The sequence below is a fragment of the Oncorhynchus kisutch genome, linkage group LG20 (assembly GCF_002021735.2).
Source record: "Oncorhynchus kisutch isolate 150728-3 linkage group LG20, Okis_V2, whole genome shotgun sequence".
Lineage (NCBI taxonomy): Eukaryota > Metazoa > Chordata > Actinopteri > Salmoniformes > Salmonidae > Oncorhynchus > Oncorhynchus kisutch.
The window spans coordinates 33,013,687-33,040,066 of record NC_034193.2 but is presented as its reverse complement, the minus strand read 5'-3'; the positions used below and the strand labels follow the sequence as shown (position 1 = coordinate 33,040,066).

The 26,380-nt window shown below is 42.6% G+C and overlaps 1 protein-coding gene, 3 non-coding genes and 1 pseudogene across 4 annotated transcripts; 4 read left to right on the top strand and 1 right to left on the bottom strand.

Annotated features, from left to right (window-relative positions):
* The first annotated feature begins 330 nt into the window (after positions 1-330).
* Positions 331-404, top strand: trnai-aau (transfer RNA isoleucine (anticodon AAU)). The gene has a single exon. It is a non-coding gene; the product is annotated as a tRNA-Ile (tRNA).
* A 3,272-nt stretch (positions 405-3,676) lies between these two features.
* On the top strand, positions 3,677-3,750 carry trnai-aau (transfer RNA isoleucine (anticodon AAU)). Its single transcript has one exon. It is a non-coding gene; the product is annotated as a tRNA-Ile (tRNA).
* Positions 3,751-6,987: 3,237 nt separating this feature from the next.
* On the top strand, positions 6,988-7,061 carry trnai-aau (transfer RNA isoleucine (anticodon AAU)). The gene has a single exon. It is a non-coding gene; the product is annotated as a tRNA-Ile (tRNA).
* A 5,677-nt stretch (positions 7,062-12,738) lies between these two features.
* LOC116355578 (uncharacterized) lies at positions 12,739-12,847 on the top strand (annotated as a pseudogene).
* A 2,145-nt stretch (positions 12,848-14,992) lies between these two features.
* On the bottom strand, positions 14,993-26,089 carry LOC116355466 (uncharacterized). The gene is made up of 21 exons (XM_031799399.1): positions 25,925-26,089; positions 25,768-25,826; positions 25,600-25,680; positions 25,380-25,504; positions 24,639-24,782; positions 24,247-24,345; positions 23,975-24,136; positions 23,736-23,835; positions 23,337-23,557; positions 22,560-22,716; positions 22,151-22,374; positions 21,740-21,860; positions 21,224-21,418; positions 20,995-21,109; positions 20,615-20,784; positions 20,422-20,519; positions 20,124-20,254; positions 19,605-19,794; positions 15,397-15,538; positions 15,188-15,284; positions 14,993-15,112 (listed from the first exon to the last, which is right to left on the bottom strand). The coding sequence occupies exons 1-13, from the start codon at positions 25,945-25,947 to the stop codon at positions 21,225-21,227; spliced, it is 1,710 nt and encodes a 569-aa protein (XP_031655259.1). The 5' UTR covers positions 25,948-26,089; the 3' UTR covers positions 14,993-15,112; positions 15,188-15,284; positions 15,397-15,538; positions 19,605-19,794; positions 20,124-20,254; positions 20,422-20,519; positions 20,615-20,784; positions 20,995-21,109; position 21,224.
* Positions 26,090-26,380: the final 291 nt, after the last annotated feature.

Here is a 26,380-nt window from a genome sequence, read left to right as displayed (position 1 = left end):
TTACATGACAGTTTCTTGTCATTGTTTACATGACAGTTTCTTGTCATTGTTTACATGACAGTAGGTTGTCGTAAGACAAGGCTGCATGAAGTGTGAACTGGAGTTTTCTTGGATCCATAAAACAATGTGATTTTGGAGCATGCGGGCATCGATCCCACTACCTCACGCATGCAAAGTATTTGAGCTAATTCCCCAGCCGTTTGGAAATTCCGCAAGAAGCAACCAAGAGGGTCCAGTCTTGTCAGGCTCTGCTGTTGGTTGACTTGTTAGTTTACGCTCCAGCACTTGCAGAGGCTCGGTGCATCTCAACAATTGCATCCAATATCTATTGGCCGGTTAGCTCAGTTGGTTAGAGCGTTGTGCTAATAACGCCAAGGTCATGGGTTTGATCCCCATACTGGCTATGATGTACTTTTTGACTGTCAAAATTGTGAGTCACATGCATGTGAATTGTCAAGGTTGCCACAGAATTGAATTTAGTGATTTGCCTAAGTAGCTCAGTTGGGAGAGCGTTAGACTGAAGATCTAAAGGTCCCTAGTTCGATCCCGGGTTTCGGCATTTGTATTTGTTCTTTCTTTCTGCTCTGGCTTCAAGGAAACTATCCACAGCTTTGTTTGTGGGCCTCAATGGCGTGTGCTACGCTGCTCCTCTGAAAGTAAGTAATGTCTTGCTTTTTCATCTGACATTTTGACATCAGTGTTACAGGAAAGTTGCTTGTCATTGTTACATGACAGTAGGTTGTCGTAAGACAAGGCTGCATGAAGTGTGAACTGGAGCTTTCTTGGATCCACAAAAAAATGTGTTTTTGGGGAATGCGGGCATCGATCCCAATACCTATAGCATGCTAAGCAAACACAATACCAATTGATCAAATTCCCCAGCTGTTTGGAATTGCCACAAGGAGCAACTAAGAGTGTCCAGTCTTGTCAGTCTATGCTGTTGGTGGACTTGTTAGTTTGCGCTCCAGCACTTGCAGAGGCTCGGTGCATCTCAACAATTGTGCTCTGTAGCCAGCGGCCGGTTAGCTCAGTTGGTTAGAGTGTGTGATACGCTGCTCTCTGAAAGTAAGTAATGTCTTCTTTCTCATCTGACATTGTGACATCAGTATTACATGAGAGTTGCTTGTCATTGTTAAATGAAAGTTTCTTGTCATTGTTTACATGACAGTAGGTTGTCGTAAGACAAGGCTGCATGAAGTGTGAACTGGAGCTTTATGGGATCCATAAAACAATGTGATTTTGGAGCATGCGGGCATCGATCCCACTACCTCACGCATGCAAAGTATTTGAGCTAATTCCCCAGCCGTTTGGAAATTCCGCAAGAAGCAACCAAGAGGGTCCAGTCTTGTCAGGCTATGCTGTTGGTTGACTTGTTAGTTTACGCTCCAGCACTTGCAGAGGCTCGGTGCATCTCAACAATTAAGTCCAATAGCTATTGGCCGGTTAGCTCATTTTGTTAGATCCTGGTGCTAATAACGCCAAGGTCATGGGTTCGATCCCCGTACTTGCTATGATGTACTTTTTGACTGTCAAAATTGTGAGTCACATGCATGTGAATTGTCAAGGTTGCCACAGAATTGAATTTAGTGAATTGCTGAAATAGCTCAGTTGGGAGAGCGTTAGACTGAAGATCTAAAGGTCCCTGGTTCGATCCTGGGTTTCGGCATTTGTATTTGTTCTTTCTTTCTGCTCTGGCTTCAAGGAAACTATCCACAGCTTTGTTTGTGGGCCTCAATGGCGTGTGCTACGCTGCTCCTCTGAAAGTAAGTAATGTCTTGCTTTTTCATCTGACATTTTGACATCAGTGTTACAGGAAAGTTGCTTGTCATTGTTACATGACAGTAGGTTGTCGTAAGACAAGGCTGCATGAAGTGTGAACTGGAGCTTTCTTGGATCCACAAAAAAATGTGTTTTTGGGGAATGCGGGCATCGATCCCAATACCTATAGCATGCTAAGCAAACACAATACCAATTGATCAAATTCCCCAGCTGTTTGGAATTGCCACAAGGAGCAACTAAGAGTGTCCAGTCTTGTCAGTCTATGCTGTTGGTGGACTTGTTAGTTTGCGCTCCAGCACTTGCAGAGGCTCGGTGCACCTCAACAATTGTGCTCTGTAGCCAGCGGCCGGTTAGCTCAGTTGGTTAGAGTGTGTGATACGCTGCTCTCTGAAAGTAAGTAATGTCTTCTTTCTCATCTGACATTGTGACATCAGTATTACATGAGAGTTGCTTGTCATTGTTAAATGACAGTTTCTTGTCATTGTTTACATGAGAGTAGGTTGTCGTAAGACAAGGCTGCATGAAGTGTGAACTGGAGTTTTCTTGGTTCCATAAAACAATGTGATTTTGGAGCATGCGGGCATCGATCCCACTACCTCACGCATGCAAAGTATTGGAGCTAATTCCCCAGCCGTTTGGAAATTCCGCAAGAAGCAACCAAGAGGGTCCAGTCTTGTCAGGCTATGCTGTTGGTTGACTTGTTAGTTTACGCTCCAGCACTTGCAGAGGCTCGGTGCATCTCAACAATTCCATCCAATAGCTATTGGACGGTTAGCTCAGTTGGTTAGATCCTGGTGCTAATAATGCCAAGGTCATGGGTTCGATCCCCGTACTTGCTAAGATGTACTTTTTGACTGTCAAAATTGTGAGTCACATGCATGTGAATTGTCAAGGTTGCCACAGAATTGAATTTAGTGAATTGCTGAAATAGCTCAGTTGAGACAGCGTTAGACTGAAGATCTAAAGGTCCCTCTTTCGATCCCGGGTTTCGGCATTTGTATTTGTTTTTTCTTTCTGCTCTGGCTTCAAGGAAACTATCCACAGCTTTGTTTGTGGGCCTCAATGGCGTGTGCTACGCTGCTCCTCTGAAAGTAAGTAATGTCTTGCTTTTTCATCTGACATTTTGACATCAGTGTTACAGGAAAGTTGCTTGTCATTGTTACATGACAGTAGGTTGTCGTAGGACAAGGCTGCATGAAGTGTGAACTGGAGCTTTCTTGGATCCACAAAAAAATGTGTTTTTGGGGAATGCGGGCATCGATCCCACTACCTATAGCATGCTAAGCAAACACAATACCAATTGATCAAATTCCCCAGCTTTCTGGAATTGCCACAAGGAGCAACCAAGAGAGTCCAGTCTTGTCAGGCTATGCTGTTGGTGGACTTGTTAGTTTGCGCTCCAGCACTTGCAGAGGCTCGGTGCATCTCAACAATTGTGCTCTGTAGCCAGCGGCCGGTTAGCTCAGTTGGTTAGAGTGAGTGATACGCTGCTCTCTGAAAGTAAGTAATGTCTTCTTTTTCATCTGACATTGTGACATCATTATTACATGAGAGTTGCTTGTCATTGTTACATGACAGTTTCTTGTCATTGTTTACATGACAGTTTCTTGTCATTGTTTACATGACAGTAGGTTGTCGTAAGACAAGGCTGCATGAAGTGTGAACTGGAGCTTTATGGGATCCATAAAACAATGTGATTTTGGAGCATGCGGGCATCGATCCCACTACCTCACGCATGCAAAGTATTTGAGCTAATTCCCCAGCCGTTTGGAAATTCCGCAAGAAGCAACCAAGAGGGTCCAGTCTTGTCAGGCTATGCTGTTGGTTGACTTGTTAGTTTACGCTCCAGCACTTGCAGAGGCTCGGTGCATCTCAACAATTGCATCCAATGTCTATTGGCAGGTTAGCTCAGTTGGTTAGAGCGTTGTGCTAATAACGCCAAGGTCATGGGTTCGATCCCCATACTGGCTATGATGTACTTTTTGACTGTCAAAATTGTGAGTCACATGCATGTGAATTGTCAAGGTTGCCACAGAATTGAATTTAGTGATTTGCCTAAATAGCTCAGTTGGGAGAGTGTTAGACTGAAGATCTAAAGGTCCCTAGTTCGATCCCGGGTTTCGGCATTTGTATTTGTTCTTTATTTATGCTCTGCCTTCAAGGAAACTATCCACAGCTTTGTTTGTGGGCCTCAATGGTGTGTGCTACGCTGCTCCTCTGAAAGTAAGTAATGTCTTGCTTTTTCACCTGACATTTTGACATCAGTGTTACAGGAAAGTTGCTTGTCATTGTTACATGACAGTAGGTTGTCGTAGGACAAGGCTGCATGAAGTGTGAACTGGAGCTTTCTTGGATCCACCCCAAAAAAAAATTGGGGGGAATGCGGGCATCGATCCCACTTCTATAGCATCCTAAGCAAACACAATACCAATTGATCAAAATCCCCAGCTGTTTGGAATTGCCACAAGGAGCAACCAAGAGTGTCCAGTCTTGTCAGGCTATGCTGTTGGTGGACTTGTTAGTTTGCGCTCCAGCACTTGCAGAGGCTCGGTGCATCTCAACAATTGTGCTCTGTAGGCAGCGGCCGGTTAGCTCAGTTGGTTAGAGTGTGTGATACGCTGCTCTCTGAAAGTAAGTAATGTCTTCTTTCTCATCTGACATTGTGACATCAGTATTACATGAGAGTTGCTTGTCATTGTTAAATGAAAGTTTCTTGTCATTGTTTACATGACAGTAGGTTGTCGTAAGACAAGGCTGCATGAAGTGTGAACTGGAGCTTTCTTGGATCCATAAAACAATGTGATTTTGGAGCATGCGGGCATCGATCCCACTACCTCACGCATGCAAAGTATTTGAGCTAATTCCCCAGCCGTTTGGAAATTCCGCAAGAAGCAACCAAGAGGGTCCAGTCTTGTCAGGCTATGCTGTTGGTTGACTTGTTAGTTTACTCGCCAGCAGTTGCAGAGGCTCGGTGCATCTCAACAATTGCGCCCAATTGATATTCCCCGGTTAGCTCAGTTGGTTAGAGTATAGTTCTAATAATGCCAAGGTCATGGGTTCGATCCCCGTACTGGCTATGATGTACAATTTGAGTGTCAAAATTGTGAGTCACATGCATGTGAATTGTCAAGGTTGCCACAGAATTGAATTTAGTGAATTGCCGAAATAGCTCAGTTGGGAGAGCGTTAGACTGAAGATCTAAAGATCCCGGGTTTTGGAATTTGTATTTGTTCTTTATTTATGCTCTGCCTTCAAGGAAACTATCCACAGCTTTGTTTGTGGGCCTCAATGGTGTGTGCTACGCTGCTCCTCTGAAAGTAAGTAATGTCTTGCTTTTTCACCTGACATTTTGACATCAGTGTTACAGGAAAGTTGCTTGTCATTGTTACATGACAGTAGGTTGTCGTAGGACAAGGCTGCATGAAGTGTGAACTGGAGCTTTCTTGGATCCACCCCAAAAAAAAATTGGGGGGAATGCGGGCATCGATCCCACTTCTATAGCATCCTAAGCAAACACAATACCAATTGATCAAAATCCCCAGCTGTTTGGAATTGCCACAAGGAGCAACCAAGAGTGTCCAGTCTTGTCAGGCTATGCTGTTGGTGGACTTGTTAGTTTGCGCTCCAGCACTTGCAGAGGCTCGGTGCATCTCAACAATTGTGCTCTGTAGCCAGCGGCCGGTTAGCTCAGTTGGTTAGAGTGTGTGATACGCTGCTCTCTGAAAGTAAGTAATGTCTTCTTTTTCATCTGACATTGTGACATCAGTATTACATGAGAGTTGCTTGTCATTGTTACATGACAGTTTCTTGTCATTGTTTACATGACAGAAGGTTGTCGTAAGACAAGGCTGCATGAAGTGTGAACTGGAGATTTCTTGGATCCATAAAACAATGTGATTTTGGGGAATGCGGGCATCGATCCCACTACCTATAGCATGCTAAGCAAACACAATACCAATTGATCAAATTCCCCAGCTGTTTGGAATTGCCACAAGGAGCAACTAAGAGTGTCCAGTCTTGTCAGTCTATGCTGTTGGTGGACTTGTTAGTTTGCGCTCCAGCACTTGCAGAGGCTCGGTGCATCTCAACAATTGTGCTCTGTAGCCAGCGGCCGGTTAGCTCAGTTGGTTAGAGTGTGTGATATGCTGCTCTCTGAAAGTAAGTAATGTCTTCTTTCTCATCTGACATTGTGACATCAGTATTACATGAGAGTTGCTTGTCATTGTTAAATGACAGTTTCTTGTCATTGTTTACATGACAGTAGGTTGTCGTAAGACAAGGCTGCATGAAGTGTGAACTGGAATTTTCTTGGATCCATAAAACAATGTGATTTTGGAGCATGCGGGCATCGATCCCACTACCTCACGCATGCAAAGTATTTGAGCAAATTCCCCAGCCGTTTGGAAATTCCGCAAGAAGCATCCAAGAGGGTCCAGTCTTGTCAGGCTATGCTGTTGGTTGACTTGTTAGTTTACGCTCCAGCACTTGCAGAGGCTCGGTGCATCTCAACAATTGCGTCCAATAGCTAGTGGCTGGTTAGCTCAGTTGGTTAGAGCGTGGTGCTAATAACTCCAAAGTCATGGGTTTGATCCCCGTACTTGCTATGATGTACTTTTTGACTGTCAAAATTGTGAGTCACATGCATGTGAATTGTCAAGGGTGCCACAGAATTTAACTTATTTAATTGCAGAAATAGCTCAGTTGGGAGAGCATTAGACTGAAGATCTAAAGGTCCCTGGTTCGATCCCGGGTTCCGGCATTTGTATTTGTTCTTTCTTCATGCTCTTCCTTCAAGGAAACTATCCACAGCTTTGTTTGTGGGCCTCAATGGCGTGTGCTACGCTGCTCTCTGAAAGTAAGTAATGTCTTCTTTTTCATCTGACATTGTGACATCAGTGTTACATGAGAGTTGCTTGTCATTGTTACATGACAGTAGGTTGTCGTAAGACAAGGTTGCATGAAGTGTGAACTGGAGCTTTCTTGGATCCACCCCAAAAAATTTTGGGGGGGAATGCGGGCATCGATCCCAATAGCATGCTAAGCAAACACAAAACCAATTGATCAAATTCCCCATCTGTTTGGAATTGCCACAAGGAGCAACCAAGAGTGTCCAGTCTTGTCAGTCTATGCTGTTGGTGGAATTGTTAGTTTGCGCTCCAGCACTTGCAGAGGCTCGGTGAATCTCAACAATTGCACCCAAAAGCTAGTGGCCGGTTAGCTCAGTTGGTTAGAGTGTGGTGCTAATAACACCAAGGTCATGGGTTCGATCCCTGTACTGGCTATGATGTACATTTTGAGTGTCAAAATTGTGAGTCACATGCATGTAAATTGTCAAGGGTGCCACAGAATTCCCCAGCTGTCTGTAATTGCCACAAGGAGCAACCAAGAGTGTCCAGTCTTGTTAGGGAATGAATGGGAAGTCATTGGCATTGAACAAACCATATACATGGTTTCCAATACCACCCAATTCGGCGTTGATTCGTGTAAAGTTGATTGCAAATGCCAGTTGTAACACTTCAAAAATCCAACAGGTGGCGAGTGCGCTCCACCTTGGTTTTTCATATTGGAAATGCAACACAAGTCAACATCCAAAAGCAAAATTTTGAAAAAGTTTATTTTTTTTCAAAAACTTATCACCCCCAAAAAAGTGCTTTCTGGACCATTTTTCGAAATTCTTTCGAATTTTGTGTCAATTACACACGTATAAGAACTGTATCAACATACTTTAGTCGTATTATATTATCATTATTTTTGTAATTTTTTTTAAACTTGTGCGTAAGGCATATGTTTTGTCCATTTGCAATATGATTTCATTGGAAGTCAAAAGTCGAAAATGTGAACTTTAAAAAAAAAAAATGTAAAAAAGTGCTTTCTGGACCGTTTTTGAAATTGTTTAGATTTTATGTCAATTAATCATGTGTAAGAAATGTATGAATATGCTTTTGTAAAACTTTTTTTATTTTTACTTGTGCATAAGGAAATGATTTGTCCATTTGCAATATGATTTCATAGGAAGTCAAAGTCAAAAGTCACTTTTTTGGGGCCAAATGCCATAAGAAATTTGACATGCTCAAAAGTCCTGCAGAAATGCAAAATTGACTGTCCAGATGAACTCATTATGTTCATTTGTTTATGTTTTCTCACTTTTGCTAAGTCACTGTGCATTTGCAATATGGTTCAATGGGCATTTACCATCACGAATTTGTCATGCTCAAAAATCCTGCAGAAATGCAACATTGACTGGCCTGATGAACACAGGATGGCCGGGCATTGATAGTGGGTCTTCTCCATCGCTCGTTGTGTTGATTTCATTATGTTCATTTGTTTATGTTTTCTCACTTTTGCTAAGTCACTGTGCATTTGCAATATGGTTCAATGTGCATTTACCATCACGAATTTGTCATGCTATAAAAATCCTGCAGGAATGCGAAATTGACTGGCCCGATGAACTCAGGATGGCTGGGCAGTGATTCTGGTTCATCTCAATCGCTCCTTAGGATTGATTTCAGAATGTCACTTTGGTGATGGTACCTCACTGTTTAAACATATTGCAAATGGACAAGAGTCACCAGCAAGTCACCATCCATCAGTCAATTTGATATCATTCTGACATCAAACTGATACAAACTGACACCAAACCCACTTTTTCCAACTCGTTTAGTAGCCAACTATCACATACTTCAGAGCTGGCCCAAAATTCCCAACGCCTTCGGTTCAACCATAAAAAAAACATAAAACACGTAGTTACGTTCTAGCTGCGGGTCCATTTCTGATGTTATGTGTAGGCCTAGCTGAGGTGACCCCGAATCCCAAGTTTCGGCTCGATAGGTAATTTGGTGTCCGAGCAAGACCCTAATTTGTGCTGAAAATCCACTTTTTTCCATGACTTGCTTCGGGGTCCTTGAAAGAGCTATCGGACAGGAACGTTGGGGTCCGTCTATATGGGCCGAGACGGTCGCAATGCACCTAGTCTTGAGACTCTGGGACATTTCTAAATGTCGTCATTTTCGTGATGCAAAAATTAATTGAAGTCATTGCAAATGTACGAGGCTGTTTCTCGGTCCGAGAACCTTCTAGAGCCACGTAACTCACCACGCACTATCGACCTGAGGTCTAGAACAGGATTCTAAAGTTTCGGGACTCTAGGTCTGACGGTTCTTTAAAAGTTGCAACAAGGTTAACTAATGCAGGCAGTGTATGTCTCTATGCACCTCAATGGGTCCTCCTTCCAAGCTGTGTGTGTGTGTGATTTAGTTTTCCTTCGACATTTTATGGGAAAAATGACAGATTTACAGTTCATGGGGGTTGCCTAATCACACATATGAAGTTTTGGAAAGATCTGACTTTTTTAACCCCTCGAAACAGCCCCTGAGACACCAATTATGGCACTTCCGGTTGGCACAGGAAGCTATAAGTCAACACACATCCTCATTAGGGTATGCTTTTACAGAATCCTGAGTTTTAAGTCTTTACCATAAAAACTGACTGATTTACACAGGGTTGAATGTACTATGTTTATCAAACTGCAGGCAGGGTATGGTTATACACTTTTAGGGAGATTTTAACCACTTCCGGTTGGTCCAGGAAGCTTAGAATCAACACAGGTAGACCTCATAGTGTCCTGATGGACTGTCATCGAAGACAGGTTCATAAGGCATTCATAACCCATATAGGCTTCAGGTTGAATTTGAGTGCAGGCAATGTATTCCTATGGGGAGAGAAGTGAATGCAAACTGTTTGATGTAAACACCTTCTTTTAACTATTAAGGGTTAATGCCACACGGTCTAGGTTAGGCTTGCACGGATCGGGAGGACCTTAGGAACGTACCTGAGGTCGAATTGTGCTTCTCACCCTAACGGTTCTCTCACTGTCACCCAAAAGCAAATGACGTTGTGGGGCAGGCTTCATTTTGGGCCTACTATTCTAATGGTCGCTGCGCTTAGACCGAGCGAGCTACGGTCAAGCGGGATATCTCTTGAACTCGGCACGGCCTAGGGATTATGGTAATGCCATTGCCTGCTCTCTGTGTCTTTAAGCACCGCACTTTGTCACTCCATCCTTACTGTGTGTGTGTGAGGGAGCTTTTCTTTGAGATCTGTTGGGAGAAATGACTGATTTACAGTTCAGGAGGGTTACTAGTCACACATATGAAGTTTTGGAGAGATGTGACTTTTCAAACCCTTCAAAACAGACAGTGTGACCCAATTAAAGGAAGCTATAGGTAAACACATGTCTTGACTGAGGTAGCCTCTTACAGAATCCTGAGTTTTAAGTCTTTACGTTAAGAACTGAGTTATTTACGGAGGGTTTAGTGAGTGTGTGTTATTTCAGAAAATCATAGAAAATCACAGAAATCTCGCAGAGCTCCGCAGCACACTTTAAAAAGATTCGTATGAACACCCTGCAACTGGATCTGTAACTGTTTAAAAAAAACACCTATCTTTGAACATCACCAATTTGTCATTGTACGATTTCTCTTAAATGACGATAGATAAATGGCTGGTTCTTTTTTTATTGACACCGGAGGCTCCTTGACTTTGACGTGAAGTGGAAAAAGAATTTCTCTATTTTCATTTTGGACCTTTAATCCCAGAGAAATGGCCATAACTCATAAACCGTCGAGGCCTAGACGCCATCTTGTTCGGGGCCAACTGCCCATTATCCCAAACCTACGCTCACCAAGTTTCGGCTTCGAAATATTTTCCATTTTGGAGATAAGGCCCCGTCGTGATTCGTGATGTTTTGTCCAATTGCAATATGATTGCTTATGCCCTCTTGTTGGATTTTTCGGGACAGCGGAAAAATGACCAAAATTTGATTATAAAAGGGAAAATGGATGTCCGAGAAAGTTCATTTGATGACTTCCCGGTAGGTCCGGCCCTGCCGCTCGGCCCGACGCCGTCCGCGAATTTTACAAACGTTTTCGGATGTCTAGTAAGGGATCGTACATTTGCAATATGGACTTTCTCACTAAGCATACAGCAAATGTCAAAATGTTCCCTTAAGGTATGTCAGGCTATGCTGTTGGTGGACTTGTTAGTTTGCGCTCCAGCACTTGCAGAGGCTCGGTGCATCTCAACAATTGTGCTCTGTAGCCAGCGGCCGGTTAGCTCAGTTGGTTAGAGTGTGTGATACGCTGCTCTCTGAAAGTAAGTAATGTCTGCTTTTTCATCTGACATTGTGACATCAGTGTTACATGAGAGTTGCTTGTCATTGTTATTTGACAGTTTCTTGTCATTATTTACATGACAGTAGGTTGTTGTAAGACAAGGCTGCATGAAGTCTGAACTGGAGCTTTCTTGGATCCATCAAACAATGTGCTTTTGGAGAATGCAGGCATCGATCCCACTCCCTCATGCATGCATAGCATTTGAGCTAATTCCCCAGCCGTTTGGAATTTCCGCATGAAGCAACCAAGAGGGTCCAGTCTTGTCAGGCTATGCTGTTGGTGGACTTGTTAGTTTGCGCTCCAGCACTTGCAGAGGCTCGGTGCATCTCAACAATTATGTCTAGTAGCAAGTGGCCTGTTAGCTCAGGTGGTTAGAGTGTGTTGCTAATAATGCCAAGGTCATGGGTTTGATCCCTGTACTGGCTATGAAGTATATTTTGAGTGTCAAAATTGTGAGTCACATGCATGTGAATTTTCAAGGGTGCCAAATAAGCACGTCTAGTAAAATTGCCGAAATAGCTCAGTTGGGAGTGTGTCAGACAAAATGTCCCTGCTTCAATCCTGGGTTTCGGTATTTTGTATTTTTTGGCCAGTTGGCTCAGTTTGTTAGAGTGTGGTGCTAATAACTCCAAGGTCATAGGTTCGATCCCCGTACTAGCTATGAAGTACATATGAGTGCTATGAGTCTCAATGACAATGTTAGTTACATGAACGAGAATTGTCAAGGGTGACGACCATACCGGCCTGAGTACAAAGAAATAAGTACAAAATAACCTTGTCGCATGCGAAGGGAAAAGAAAGAGTAATAGACAGGCTAAAAATAAAGAGCTGTCAAGTCATGGCGAAAGAACTGGGGAACGATGAACTTGTGGTGTCCTTTTTGAACTTGCCGGCATATATTACGGATGATGAAATACAGTACCAATGTCATGAGTCGGACGAAGAAATAGAGAGTGAGGATTTTCAGCTGTTTGCTAGAAATAAGAGATCATTGACGAATGCTTGGGAGGTGATGGGATCTGGTAAAAAGAAAAAGTCTATTTTGAAATGACATGTTTGTCTTTGACTATATTTCTGCATACATTAACAATGATTAAAGTTGCATCACTAAATGGGAACAGTCTGAGAAATATGAACAAATTGGAGCAGGTTTTGGTGTCTGTGAAAGCTGACATGTGGTGTTTTCAAGAGACTAATTGGACAGACTCCAAAATTAAGAGCAAATGGTCTGAGCTAATGTTTTGTAGTCACGGAAGTGAAAAAACATGTGGAGTTGCTATTTTGGTAAAAAATGTGGTTCAAAATGTCAAGCAGGTATATGCAGATAATCAGGGCAGACTTATTGTTATTGAGTTTGAAGTGCAAAATGTCATTTTTCGTCTAATGTTTATGCTTCCAATATTGAATCGGAAAGGAGAGATATGTTTATTAACCTAAGATCACTGTTCAGAAAATTGTATACTGGTAGGAGATTTGAACGTGAAGTGTACTAGAATGGATGTCTCGAGATGTGATAGTTTCAGACATGATTCGTCTAGAAATGCCTTGTGGAATTTCAACTCTTTGTCCGTTTTTTCCCACAAGGCTGAAATGTGTGCCCTCGCTTTGAAATAAGTAAGCAAGGTTAGTTTGTATTTCATCCAACAATCTGTGCTACAAATTATGGCTACAGTATATGCAATTTCTTCCACTTTGAGTGACACAAAGATGCTTATCTAAATGGTGAAAATGCAACAGCTATTAATCAGACTCACTTTGACTTTACAGTGCACCAAGAGAGAGTTTTTTTGCTTATGACCACACCGGCCTGAGTACGCCTGATCTCGGAAGCTAAGCAGGGTCGGGCCTGGTTAGTACTTGGATGGGAGACCACCTGGGAATACCAGGTGCTGTAAGCGTTTTGCTCCAGCAGAGGGTTCTCGTGTCATGCGTGGAGCAACTGCCTTTTATTTATCACCCTAATGTTATCTTTTTATTGGACTAAATGCAGTTTGTTAGTGCTTCCCTGCCCTGATCAAATAATGGACAATGTTTCCCTCAAAATCTAGGCAGTGCATTCAGCATTTGTTTTTAGGCTAGGAGACTGTCAATGTCTGTAGTCCATTAGTGCCCTGTAAATTTCCTTCAATGTTTCTCCATTTACATTTCCCCATTGACCGTTTGTCCCTGCATCTATAGGTTTTCGCTCTCTAAAATGTACACCTTTTTAATAGAAATATAACATGATTGGATGTTCTATGTCCACGACAACGTTTAAAACCCTAGCAGGAAACCAATTAAGACATATCGATTTTGGGGTGTAGTTACCCTTTAACTAGGCATGTCAGATAAGAATGACGGCCTAGGAACTGCCTTGTTCAGGGGCAGATTTTTACCTTCTCGGCTCAGGGATTTGATCTTGCAACCTTCTGGTTACTAGTCCAACGCTCTACCCACCTGCCCGCCCAAGATTGAACTCTTATAATATAAATAAAATGCACTTCTTTCAATAAAGCGTTTCACATTCTCCACTGGTTGGAATACTATCCTGTGTCCTCAGATTAATGGAGTTAGATATGTATACGTTTTTTTTCCTGTATATATGAATTACAAATCAATCATGTTTAGTCTATTGTATAGTTACAATGTGTAATCATTGATATCCCAGGAGCAGTAAACACTGAAGTGTATAATTGTAATACATACATGCAGACACCGCATCGTTTGATATGACTAAGTGTCTGTCATACCAGAACCACACCTTTATTTGCCATGGAAGAGTACATGATTGGTGAATATATTCAATGTACAGGCTACAAGATGGGAATCTCATACGTGGTATTAACTAAAATACGTGTGTATATAGGTCTTGCATCCTTGGCACAATAAAGGTATATTCTACTCTAGGCTTCATTAATGCCATTCAGACTTGAGGGTCATTGATTGGAATGAATATTAGTTAACTACGTTTTAGGGTACATACCCAGAGCGGCAACAGTTAGTTTTAATCCGACTCAAGCAAGTAAATAGCAAGCCATGTTACTTTAGCTGCATTGCAAGGCAAGCGTACAATTGTGCAGTCAATGCTTTAGCCAGCTAGATACTTTACAGCCACTGTTTCACAAGACAACATCCTGGTTTGTTGGTTCTCAGGAGTCCCTGAAAGACAAATTCATTCTCCTAACAATAGCTAAATAGAGATTTTCGTAATTTAATTTTGACCAAAAAAATTATAAATATATATATATATATATTTTATAGCCACGTCTCTACATTATCACATTCCTCTCAAATTGTACATTTGCTTGACTCGTTGAGACAACTTCCATCTGTTTTGTCAGCAATCTTCATTGAGCGCCACAAGGCAAGTGTGGCTCGTGTCAAAATTAGTCTTTGGGACCCAAATGCATAATGATTGCGCAAACTCCCCTTGTGGTGGTCTGGAGCAATGAAACTGTCCCACGGTGCAAGCTCGCAACTTTAAGGAGTGTCTTCAGTCCCCGCTGTTCCGTACGGTGTGTGTTGGAATCTTATCCTGATGCGGAATAGATTGCAACGTATTCATGGCTCTACCTTCGTAGATCGGACTTGGAGATTGTGAAGAGATGTCTTGTGGGGAATGCATGGGTGTCCGAGCTGTGCGCGAGTTTAAAACAGACAGGTCAGGTACATTCAGCTTGTCAACACTTCTTACACAAACAAGTAGCGATGAAGTCATGCTCTTCCCATTTGAGCCATGAGAGATTGACATGCATATCATTGAAGAAATTTCCATATTGGATGGAAACCAAGCTAGTGAGAGGTATCAAGGAAAGTTGTAATTTCAGTTGAAAAATGGTTTCACTTTGGCAAACCACCATCTGCTATAACATTGAGTCAGTTCATCCTACTGGACAATGGAAAGCTTTTGTTTCGTCACCCATTGTTTGTCCTAGACGGGAAATTGGTGTGCAACACTTATCTCCCTCCGGTGGATGGTTGAGTTCCATGCTTACAAAAGGGTTGATTGATACATGTCAGATGACAAGCCTACGACATGGTGTTAAGGTAGCTCCAACGGTTAGGATTGTTTTATATAGAACACTTTATTTGTCATGTTAGAACAATACATTACACCCAAAGAATGTATCCAGAAGAAACATATACATGACGCTCCTCAAAGAGGTCTTTGACATGTCGTTGACCTGTTGAGAGAGAGAGCGAACCTATTAGTTCAGTTATGGTCTGCCAGGGTCTGAAAAGCATAAAACAAGACCTACCTCTTTTCAGGTTGTCCTGATTCACACATTGTCCACTACAGGGGCCGCCAGTGGGACTACTGGCATCACAGATGACCACATCACAATGGACAAAGACCTAGGAATCAAAGATTTGATGGTGTCAGTTATTTAAATAAAAAATTTTTTAAAGGGATGATTGCCACTCACACAAAATTAAAGAATAAAGATTGTTGGGTGAACTTTGTTACCTGGCCACTCTGCTCAACCGCATCCTCGGCGAAGGAAAACATATAGACCTCAAAGCGTTTGACGTGAGAGGGGAAGTGGACCCTGGCGTCAACTTCTACCGGGTGGAAGACCACACTGTATGGATCCTCGGGGTTCTCACAGCTGCCAGTGTAGAGAGAGAGGGACAAAGTTATGAACAAGAAAACGCTGCAAACCCCAACCGCCTTGTGTACGAAGTCTTATGGTGGTGTCATGACTGTCCTGTGAGGATAAGATCAATTTACAGCAGAAGTGGGTTCTTTCTCCCCCTCCAGTATGAACTAAAGGAATGTTTTTGCTAACAGGCTTTACCCAACAATCACCTTTGTCTTGAAAAAACATATTTCATATACAATGTAAAGGCTAGAGACGTCCTACCTGTAGAGTAAGCACGTTTCTAGTAAAAATCACAAAATAAAAACCAATATGACATTCATTTTCTATAGCTAATCTCTGAGTGCATAAAAGGAATGGTAACAGAAATTAACATTAGACCAGAAAACCGTGAGGCGCAAGCTAGACGTTTGGAACTTTCCTAACCTAGAAAAATAACTAAGACCATTCTGCTACCACATCCAAAGCATCCTACTCATCACCCACTGAGGAATCAGCGACAGGGTTGATTAGCCTATCTTCCAGAACGTGTGAAAGGAAAATCCATCCTGTAGTTCTGTTCAAGACTAGTCATTGGAGACACGGACAACCAACAACATTGACCTCATGTAGCCAATCAGAGAGAAGACCAACCACCTACCTTTCCACAAATACATTCATGCCTGTACTCCAAGCTGGTGCCGGTTCGTGTGTTCAAAAATGTATCAATGATAAGCGTCCCTTACGGAACGGTGGGGGGTGTGAAGAGAAACCTTGTAACAAGCTGTCATTGTGTCACCTGTGTGTTTAGCCTGTGTTATTTAGTTAGCTAGTAATTCAATTAAACCAACTTGTATAGTACTGAATCATAAGGCTGGGGTTTTTGCAGCTGCAAGGAGGATACGATGTAAAGTTAATAAGTTGACTATCAATTTAATAGATTTCTACCGTCTAGAGTTTAAGTCGGGAGACGGTAACTTTAAAACCGCTTCCTCGGCACCCCAAATCCTACGTTTTTATTTTATTTTAAAGAACAGAAATTGGGCTTTCCGTCAACAATATTTATTTTGGTCTACTGCAATGGCTTGTTAAATGACAGATGTCAATGGAATAGAATATACATGTTTGACATGAGGTGAGATGTCCCTCTAAATGGTTCTTAAAATTCTAAATGATCCAGGAAGGTCGCCTGTAGTCTGACCAGAATATTGATCGTGGTTTAACCAAAGTTGCCGAATAGACAGTCGGTATCATCAACAAGGCAATCATATTTTGCAACACAAGTACTTCATTTTAAACAAGAATTTCATGCAATGCGCCAGAGCAATTCTTCCGCTGTTGGAGAAAAATTGGTCACAAAATAAATTCCACACCCACGGCATCGGAGTCACATGGAGGACTTCTGTGAAGGGCGCAGCTCTACTATACAAAGTAACCTACGCATTGACAGTTTAGGCCTACTTTTTTAATTTGCATCTTTGAGAGGTTTATCCTTTACGGTTTAACTGCCAGATATTAGCAAAAAGGAATTTGTGAAATCTGAAGACGTTACATTAAGAGAAACACCCACACCAGTACAAATCACTTGAGCTGACAGACGATGGTAAGGATTTTGCACAACGATATAGTTGCAGCTGAAGTGACAAATCTGAACAACCCATTTTGTGCACAGCCATGTGAATGTTGTGTCTTTTCCTATGATATACAAAACATTTAAGCCTGTTTTTTTTAAACTGCTATGACATTGCTGATTTAATAAACAGTTACGCCGTGTCCACATGGCCAAATTTAGGTTGATACCAATTCATAAAAATGGTAAAATTGCATGATTTCAAAGCAAACCCGATCCCACAAATGAACGGTTTTGACAAATAAAGTTGCTTCACTACACTGCTTGGTGTAACATGCAGCCAGATACTGAAAAGGCACCCGCAAAATAAAGTGTCATTTGCAGCGTGCATAATCATGGGCAAAGTCATTGTAGCCCATTACAAGGTAGGAAAAAGTAGTCATCTTTCTATAGTAACCCAATTTAAATTCTTGAGATAAAAATTAGGCCAGCATGTCCATCTGTGGCAAAGTGCTCACCCAAATAAAAAAAATGTAGTAACTTTTTTTTTTTTATATGAACATTAGCTAGCTAAATAAGGTTAGCAAGATGCTGCTACACTTGACCGTGGTATTTGTTCATGTTTAGCAACTCCCAATTAGCACATTCCTCTAGGACCGGAAATTCCATTGAAAGCGGCATCAACTTCTGGGGATCCTGTCAACTGATCCTATTCAGTTTCAAACATCCATGCTGCACAGGCGTGTGAACCATCCTTTAGGTTTAGTGCAATAACTGTTTTAAACACAAGAGGTCACTTGTGCCTGAATTAAACAAAAAACCAACAACTATTCAGTCAGTGTTAAAAGCAGTTGTATGAAACCAATCGGAAAGGCAAGCCAAGCTTGCCAGCCTCTCTTGATTTCCATTCGACTGACCTTCAGCTTGGCACAACACTGAACTGTAGCAAACCAAAAGGATAACATTGAGTAAAAAGGTGTAGGTAATGCCAACATTAACCTTTTCACACACACAAGTTCCAAATATCTTCAACAGTCGCCCCAGTGGGAGTTGATTTTATGCGCGTGATGTCAGAATGCACTCACCGTTCCAACATGTGGACATTTAACCCGCGCTGACCTCAGACCAAGGCACACTACCTGCTAATTTTCTAGAGGCCGTTTCAACTTCTAATTTTGCCTCATTCATTCACAAAAGTAGCCCATTTCACTGTTGCAGACCATTTATATTTGAGAATTTAATGAGCCGGACAAACTTTCCTTCAAAAGAAAGCCCAAGCACTTCCACAGATCAAGTATACAGTCCTTGAACATTTATTGCCTTCCTTACAAATAACTGTGGACATGCGTGTATTCCTATTAAAGTGCCTTATTTTCTGTGTCACGTGTTGTCGTTTCTACTGCATCGTACCGTAAGTATAATGTACTTAGCGTTTTATTCATGCTTTCTGATTCTTGCCTAGATTGTAATGGACACATGTGTAAAACACTTGAAGGTGGTACTGAATATGAGCTAACACCATACAATGCAGTCGGGTTATCACGTAAGCGTCTGTCAGACTTATGGTGATCTCAACTGGAGTACCCCCATTGTCTTGAATGCACTGAAGTCGTCAGTTGATTTGAACACGGCATCAGAGTGTAAACTATGGTACCTCAGGGTTGCCAGATCAGACCCCCCTTTCCAGGGTTATATAGCTTAGAAAAACTGTCTGCCTCACCATTTATTGTTGATAAATTCCCAGATCTTAGTAATATTTCCTGCATCATCCTCTTCACAATACCTTCCCCCAAGGACTTAACCCCCAATAATGGATTGTGCTATATCTTGCAACTGTTTAGCTTTCATGCTAAGGTTGTATTTGGGGCGGTGACAACAATTGGCGTTTTGTATAGTTACCTGTAAACTACTTGTCATGTGTACGCCGTAACAAGTACAAACATTATCACATGCTGAAGTGGCCAAACTAAGTTAAGATCTCAGGCAACGGGCGCAGTGAACAGCATTCTAGGAGTTCTTGCTTGACAAACATGGCTGCCATACTTTCTATACTAGATTTACATGGCTCCCTTGTACCGCATCATACTGTAAAACAAGTCAACCTGTTATTTAGACTAGATAACGTTAACATTGATATATTTTACAAGCAAAGCTGGAATAAAGTTGTGAAGAACTTTATTTCTCAACGCCACAAAACATTGTTTAGATGATTTCAGACAACGCGGTTTAGAGTCGTTTGATGCAGCATACGTTCCGTTCCAATGATACGCTGCAGGGACCACTCAGTGATAACAAGCATGTGATCATACGCGCCAGAATCTCCCATAAGTGTGAAATTGGGTGGAGATCTGTGACAGACCGCACATGGCTCACATCGTTTTTAAGCATTGTGACCACTCGACCTATGGATGGGGGCATAGCCACCGTAGCCAAAGTAAATGGCCTGCCAAGCATGATAGGTTGCTAATTACTCAGGAACCACACCTGTGGAATAACACTTGTTTAGGCCCAAAAACAACATGTTACCCATTAATGATGAGATTCCACCGGGGTCGGGAGTCGCGGTCCTCGTTGAGGGTGGCCCAGCAGTGGTCAAGCACCAGCGCTACCTTGGGATCAGAGGACGTGGTCAGCTCCACCTCAAAGTGCAGAGGCTGTCTAAGGTACCTCACCACTGGATAGTCCTCCTCCTGGTGGAACGTGTTATACGAGGCGTCTGGAACACAGAACAAGACAACCGGGGGTCGTGTTCAGTGGGCACCATCTGAACTTGTCCATTAAGAAATGCTCGTTTATCATATCCTGTTGTGCCCCAATGAACACAAGCCATTTATTGCCAACACTATCCACCCCCCACTAGAGGCTTCTGACAAATTCCCAAATCAGCTCCTCACCGTTACTACATAGCCACACCTGTAGATCTCAGAACGCAAGAGTAATATATCAAGGCTTACATTTTTTGGGAATGGTTTTGTAAAGGAGACCTTCCAAGATTCTTTTAGAGGCTAGGGGTCAAGTTGAAATTCTGAATTTGTGCACGCTTACCCTGAGCGAGTCTCATTCTGACCATTAGTCGACCCGTCCCAGTCTCGGCAAAAGGCTCGTTGTCACGCGGCCTGGTCAGAAAGGCCAATGTGCGAGTGATGTTGGCCACATAGTAGCAGGAAACCTTTAACCTAAAAAGAGGGATGTGAGCAACTTCAATAGGGGAAACGTCAAGCAGTGGAGTGGACACTGGTAGTAGAGGCACATTTTCCCTGTATACAAAGTATTGAGCAATGGATGAAGAAAAATAAACCTTATGAAAGCTAATAGCTACAATTGTGATGCGTAATGCACTTACTGATATTCCTCCTCTGAAGACGTCGTGGCATTCAGCTTCACCTCAAGTTCATCTGGCAAGGAGATTTCGTTCTCATACAGCATGACATTGTTGATAAACTATGTAGTAGAGGGGAATTGCTTATTACAGCCTGCAGAAGCAAACAGTCCATAAATACACAGTACACATCGCCTCAGGGTAATAGTCATTTTACCTTCCTGGTGATGCCACAGGAGTTCACAGTGAAGTGGAAGTAGGCGAAGCGATCGTCACTGTAGGTGGGACCACAGGCGGGGTCGCTCAGGGTCAGCTGACCGGGGTTCAGACCGGGAGCAGACTCCACCTTCACTGCCAGCGCAGTCATCGTTCCGTTAGAGAAACACTCTTGGAGGTGGGGGAGCAAAAGACAGGTAGCCATCAGACCTGGGTTCTGTATTTGTTACACTTATTGAGCTTGAACCAATGGAATAGCACCAAAAATGCAAACCATGCCCATCTGGCACTACCATTTAGACTCACGGTATTTTCAAGGAACCCAGGTTTGGTAACCATGTTAAACGACAATTTATCGTAAGTAATTGTTTGAGAACCAACCAGTCAGCGTTTTGAGGAAGCTGCAAGCCAGGGAAAAGTATTTGATGGTCATGTTGTTGTAAGGATTCAACAGAGCCACATCCAGTCTGCTCCTGACAGAGGACGAGTGAACCGACTGGGAACCAATGGGAGAGTTCATTAGTCCAATATTGTATGCATGTATACAGGGTAAGGAAAGCAAGGCTAGCTGCAGCAATTTAGGTTAACATGTTTTGTGAGAGCGTCGTACCTCAAACACTGCGTCCGGCGAAGAGAAGGGCAACGTGATGGTGAAGTCTGTTGCCCTTTGTTAAATACTGTTGAGCAAACTCATGATTAAGCAGCCGCTTGCCAACCAAGACCACAAAAAAGGGCTCTTGGTTCCTGTAGTCCACAGTGATGTGGAAGTTCTCCTGATCACAGTTGCCAGTGACTGAGGGTGGCACTGCAAGGACAAACAGGGTTGTGTTCATTAATTAAGCACAAAAAAACAGGAAGGTACTACTTGAACTGGTCCAAGAAGAAACCCTTGTTTAGATTGCAAAATGTTTTGCTACGGTGGGACTGAATAAACACAATCCTGGCAAATCAGGAACAGGGAAACTGGGTCCAAATACTCTAAAGCTTAACATTTTCTTTGTAGAAAGACCGCATAGGAAAACCCTACAGTATGGCTAGTTGGTCTTTCACTGCCAATTTCCTTTCAGGGCAATCATTAACGAGAGGAAACCATTCAACAGTAGTTTGGCGTAGTCCAGAGGCATACCAATGTCCAGCAGTACAGCGTCCACAACGGCAGAGTGAGAGAAAGGAGCGTACTCTGGAAAGATGACCAGGCCGTAGATCAGCTGAAGAGTGAAGGTTGTGACACCTTGTTCCGCCCTTCTCTGTAGTGAAGTTAAAAGCATTGGTCAGCATTATTGTTGCAACAGAACTCTATTCAACATCAAGTGACAACTAAGTACATATGGGGACTATTAAAACAAACTATATACTTATAGTAATGTTGCCCTCATTCCTCTAAATCAAATGCATACAACTGCCAAAATAATGGAAACACTTGAGTAAATGAGGGATACAAAGTACATTTGTGCCATTATTTATATTTTGTTGGTGGCCCACTTATTAGGGCATGAACAAATCACTGCGTGTGGCTTTGCATTTAACAGAAACACACCTCCTTAAAGACCACCGGGTCTGAGAAGGGCACCTCCATCCTGAAGGTCTTCAAGGTGTTGTCCGGGGATCTCTGCTCTTGAACATTGAAGCCCCTGGCGTTGCACTCTGCAACAGTTAGCACCATGGTGGGAAAGGTGATGTTCAGCAGCTCCACATCAAGGTTGAAGGTCCCCAACTCAAGCACAAACACTGCCTGCTCAGGAACTGTGTCTAAGGGCGTGTCTGTTCATTGGCAAACAAAGGAAACCATTTTGAAATGCGGTACAATGGAAGTTGAAAATTGACATTTGTTATTGGGTAAGTGCAGGTATTGCCTCCCCGTTTCAGTACATTTTCTGTTTTGTGCCTAACGAACAACCCAGGCATCCCAAATTACCATAGGCACGATTTAACTAAACCAGACTCACAGTTGCGAACTTGTGGAGGCCTGGCCATCGGAGGTGTTGTGATAGGGAAGAGGACTTTATAGCTGGTGTTCTCGTGTGCGACCTCCTCGATCCACAGCAACTCAAGCATGGGCTCAATGGTGTAAGTGACAAAGTACTGGTCATCCTGAATATGGCTCTGTAAGGGAGACGAGTGATGCAGTCAGGCTGTAATACACAATTTGAGTGCAAAAACAGGTAAATGTTCCTTAAAAGCCAGAATGTTAAATACAATTATTCAACCACTTGTCTTTGCCGCTCGTAATTTAAGACACAATATCCAAAGGAAAGTATTGTTACCAGACTTTAGAAAGCTGGTAGGTGTATGGTTGTCAACTTGCATTTCTGGCGGTGTGCATTTTCAAAGCAACTGACACGCAAAGTAAACACTTGCGCAATATGTAAACAGCAGCCGAGTGTTGCTTGCATTCAGTTGACAGTGGCAAAGCTACCGCCTCCCTAAAAAGTCAGGTAAACAATACTTTAGTGTGGATATTTGGTCTGAAATTTCAAGCGGCTAAAGGACAAACTGCAAAGACAAGAGGTAGAGTATGTTTAAGTGTAATTTTATGCAAAATTCTCACAATTTTGCAAACCATTGTATATTAGCCTGGTTAAGCAAACAATTGCTCAATAAGAAACGTTTCTAGGAGTTTACCCATGAGAGATGGTAAAGGGTTACTGCAAAGCACTGACAACTGCTATAGTATAAAGGGCTCTACAAATAAGACAGGAACATTTTACTCATCCAATGCTGACCTTGAAGTAGCCGCCAACCGCCCCCACCGGAATTTCAACAATAATATGAGCCTCTGTGACTAAAACCGAGTAGTTTCTGGCAGCCATTTCCTCAGTGTCCAGCCTCTTAGCGTCAATTCCCATGTACACCTCCAACATGGTGAAGGCATCAGAGGAGAAAAGTGGGTCTATGTGCTTGGGCATGTACCAGGTGATCACTTCTGGAGTAAAGGCCACTGCCTCTGCAGTGACACAAGAAGCCAAGTGCACATCAAAACAGAACATTTTGCAACTGAAAACTGTGCCATTATTTGGAAAAAGTTCACCAAAACATTTTCCCAACTGAACACTACATGAATGTCTTGTCTGGAGCCAATTAAGAACTGGGCTTATAGGCTCTTAAATTATTTCACACTCAACCTGGTGTTGGACAAACAGCCGTGGCATCTACTCGAGTAACCAGCCACTTCTGCTCAAAGAAGGTTGAGGTTGAGAGCACCCGCATCGGAACCCCAGCTACCTGTTCAGGGGGCAACCACACCAGGGCAGTGTTCAGTAGGACACACCGTATTAACAATATGTTGCAGAGTTCAGGTAGGGCCACCGTTTCCAAATGTTTGCTCTACTGAACATGACCCAGTTCATGGAGGTCAGCTTACATTCTGGAGGTATGTCTCCTCTGCATTATGAGGGCTTCTTAACACCAGCCGTGTGGGAGTGTTGGCTATTGCATAGCCCTTTCTTTGGACCTCATCCACATTCATGACATTCTTGCTAGGACTAAAGACGACTGCTGTCATTTTGTATCCTGAAGCAACAGCCTGTCTCAGGAAATGGAAACATGAATTAAACAAAATTGTCAACAAACGCACATTGTTTAGCGCCATCCTGTCATTTTGTAGTGAAATTACAGAAACTGAAATATATAAACCTCAGCTCCCCTCCGGAAGTTGCCGCTCCTTGCTTTCGGGCCCCCAGTGGGCTGTTTGGGGATGGTTTGGATGTCTGGAAGAGTCCTTCTGACAGACACCTAGAGAAGAAAGGCCATTATTCCCTATGCATTTTCTCCCTCCCATACAATAGGAAATCAAGGGCCAGTTCTCAATCTGTCCACTCGCCTCCTTAAATGCATTGAGAATAGGCTAAAGTTCTCCTATGTGCATTTTGAAGACGCGAGTGGAATTGAGAGAGTCAAGACCTCTACGTTGTGTCGCAGAAGAAATGAAACACGGGACAGTTGTAGCTCTAGACAGATCATTTATACAGGCAGTACAACAAGCGGGACTATAAACATGTCCATTGGGGCATGCTCTGCTCACTTGCCTCCATGTAGTTGCGGTCGCACAGAATCTCTCGGGAGGTCCAGGGGGTGTAGCTACAGGTTTTGCCAACTCTATAAACAGGGTCTTCAGTCATGTGGTTTCCTGGCAGCCTGAACTGCATGACCAAGCTGAACATCTTATCATCCTAAAATGAAGGGGGAAGGGAAAAAAGCCTTCATTATATAGCAAAAAAAAAAACATCTGGTGACATTCATGCAAGTTATAGACTGTGGCAAAATGGGCTATATGAATGCAGCTGCCACTGTATTGAAGCCACACTACAGGAGTAGAGCTCAATAGTTCACATCACTGCAGTCTGTATCAGAAAGTTGGCTGGCCCTCTGAAAGCCCTCCATAAACTTCTGCTGTACCTTACGTCATCGTTAACTTAGAGGTAAGAGATACCAGACCAAAGGGTGGCTAACAATGGAGATCCTTTTGATATCCACAGAGTTAATTAAAACTGCGTCAATGTTTCTGGAACCGGACTTCGGCAACTCAGGCTTATTGAGAACCTTTTTACTGAAGAATGGGTTCAGTTATTTCATTTTTCCATCTAGTGATGCAAATATTGACTTGTATCTTTGTGTAGACAGGGCTCATCTGTAAAAGAGCCTGGTCTCAGCATGACTCCATGTCAAAGGTAAATAAAATTGCTACAGAATGAGTTGCAAATGCAGTGACACTGAAAGGCAAACTTTCCATTTGAAGTACAAGCAAACACTACGGTTCTTAAGGTTACCATGTTTTGGGAAAAGCAGTTTTGAAGAGAAGCAAAAAACATGGCATTCCCCATGGGGTCAAATTTAAAGCTGAATCCACACTGAGTAGCAAGGCCAGGCGTCAGGTTTATGATTTGTGTGTCATCTGGAAGGGATGGAGATGGTGTGAACACAATAGTTGACAAGCAATATCAAGCCATGAATTATGAAAGGAAAGAAAATCATAAGAGGCAAACTCACTGAAGACAGCATCAACATCTTCAAAAAGAGGAGCGACACTCAAACGAATAACGTTACCAAGGCATTCAGCGTTGAGGTCATCTGGAATAGGAAAGGTTAGTTAAAAAAAATATTTTAAAAAATTGTCAAACGCTTAGTGCTTAAATTTGCAAGGTACAAAATGCATACTTATAGAAGGTGTCTGTTGTGCTTGTATGCCCACAGCTGCCATCAATAGGCAAAACAACCTGTAAGGCATTTGACAAATTATTATGATTAAAAGGAGGAAGAACACAGCTCAAATGTTTGCGTCGCATAAGACTCTCCTAGGCCTGCTACTACTTACCCTGAGCTAAGGAAAATAATCATTGTAGAACAGATTTGTTCTGATGAAATACACAGCTACAGAACCTGATATTTGACCCAAAGTGTGCAGCCTACAGCCCAGGGGTATGCAACTTTTACCCTATGACAAAGGCTTCCCACACTCAGTCACCTGAACCCCAAAGGCCTGCACATTCTCTTTTTATTCCCCGAGCCCTACAAAGCTGATTCAAATAATCATCCAGCTTTGTTAATCTGAATCAGCTGTGTAGTGTTAGGACAAAAACCTAAATGTAAGGCTACTGTTCAATTTTAGAAGGGTGCTCCGCCCTCACCGCTCGGCTCAGGTTAATAGAACTCCCTCATTAGCAGCACAACAGCCTTTCACAGGTGAAAAGCATAATTACCCAACCGTCTACAATTGTAGCCCAGACAGAGAGAAAGATATTGGCCTCTAATGGCCAAAATGCTGCATTTG

Bases quoted from the DNA above. Each gene is read 5' to 3' on its own strand.
- LOC116355466 (XM_031799399.1), bottom strand. From the start codon at position 25,947: ATGATTATTTTCCTTAGCTCAGG. The intron at 24,783-25,379 runs GTAACCTTAAGA...CCTTCATTTTAG, and splicing joins ACTGCTTTTCCCAAAACATG to GATGATAAGATGTTCAGCTT. The intron at 23,836-23,974 runs GTAAGCTGACCT...CCCCCTGAACAG, and splicing joins AGGAGACATACCTCCAGAAT to GTAGCTGGGGTTCCGATGCG.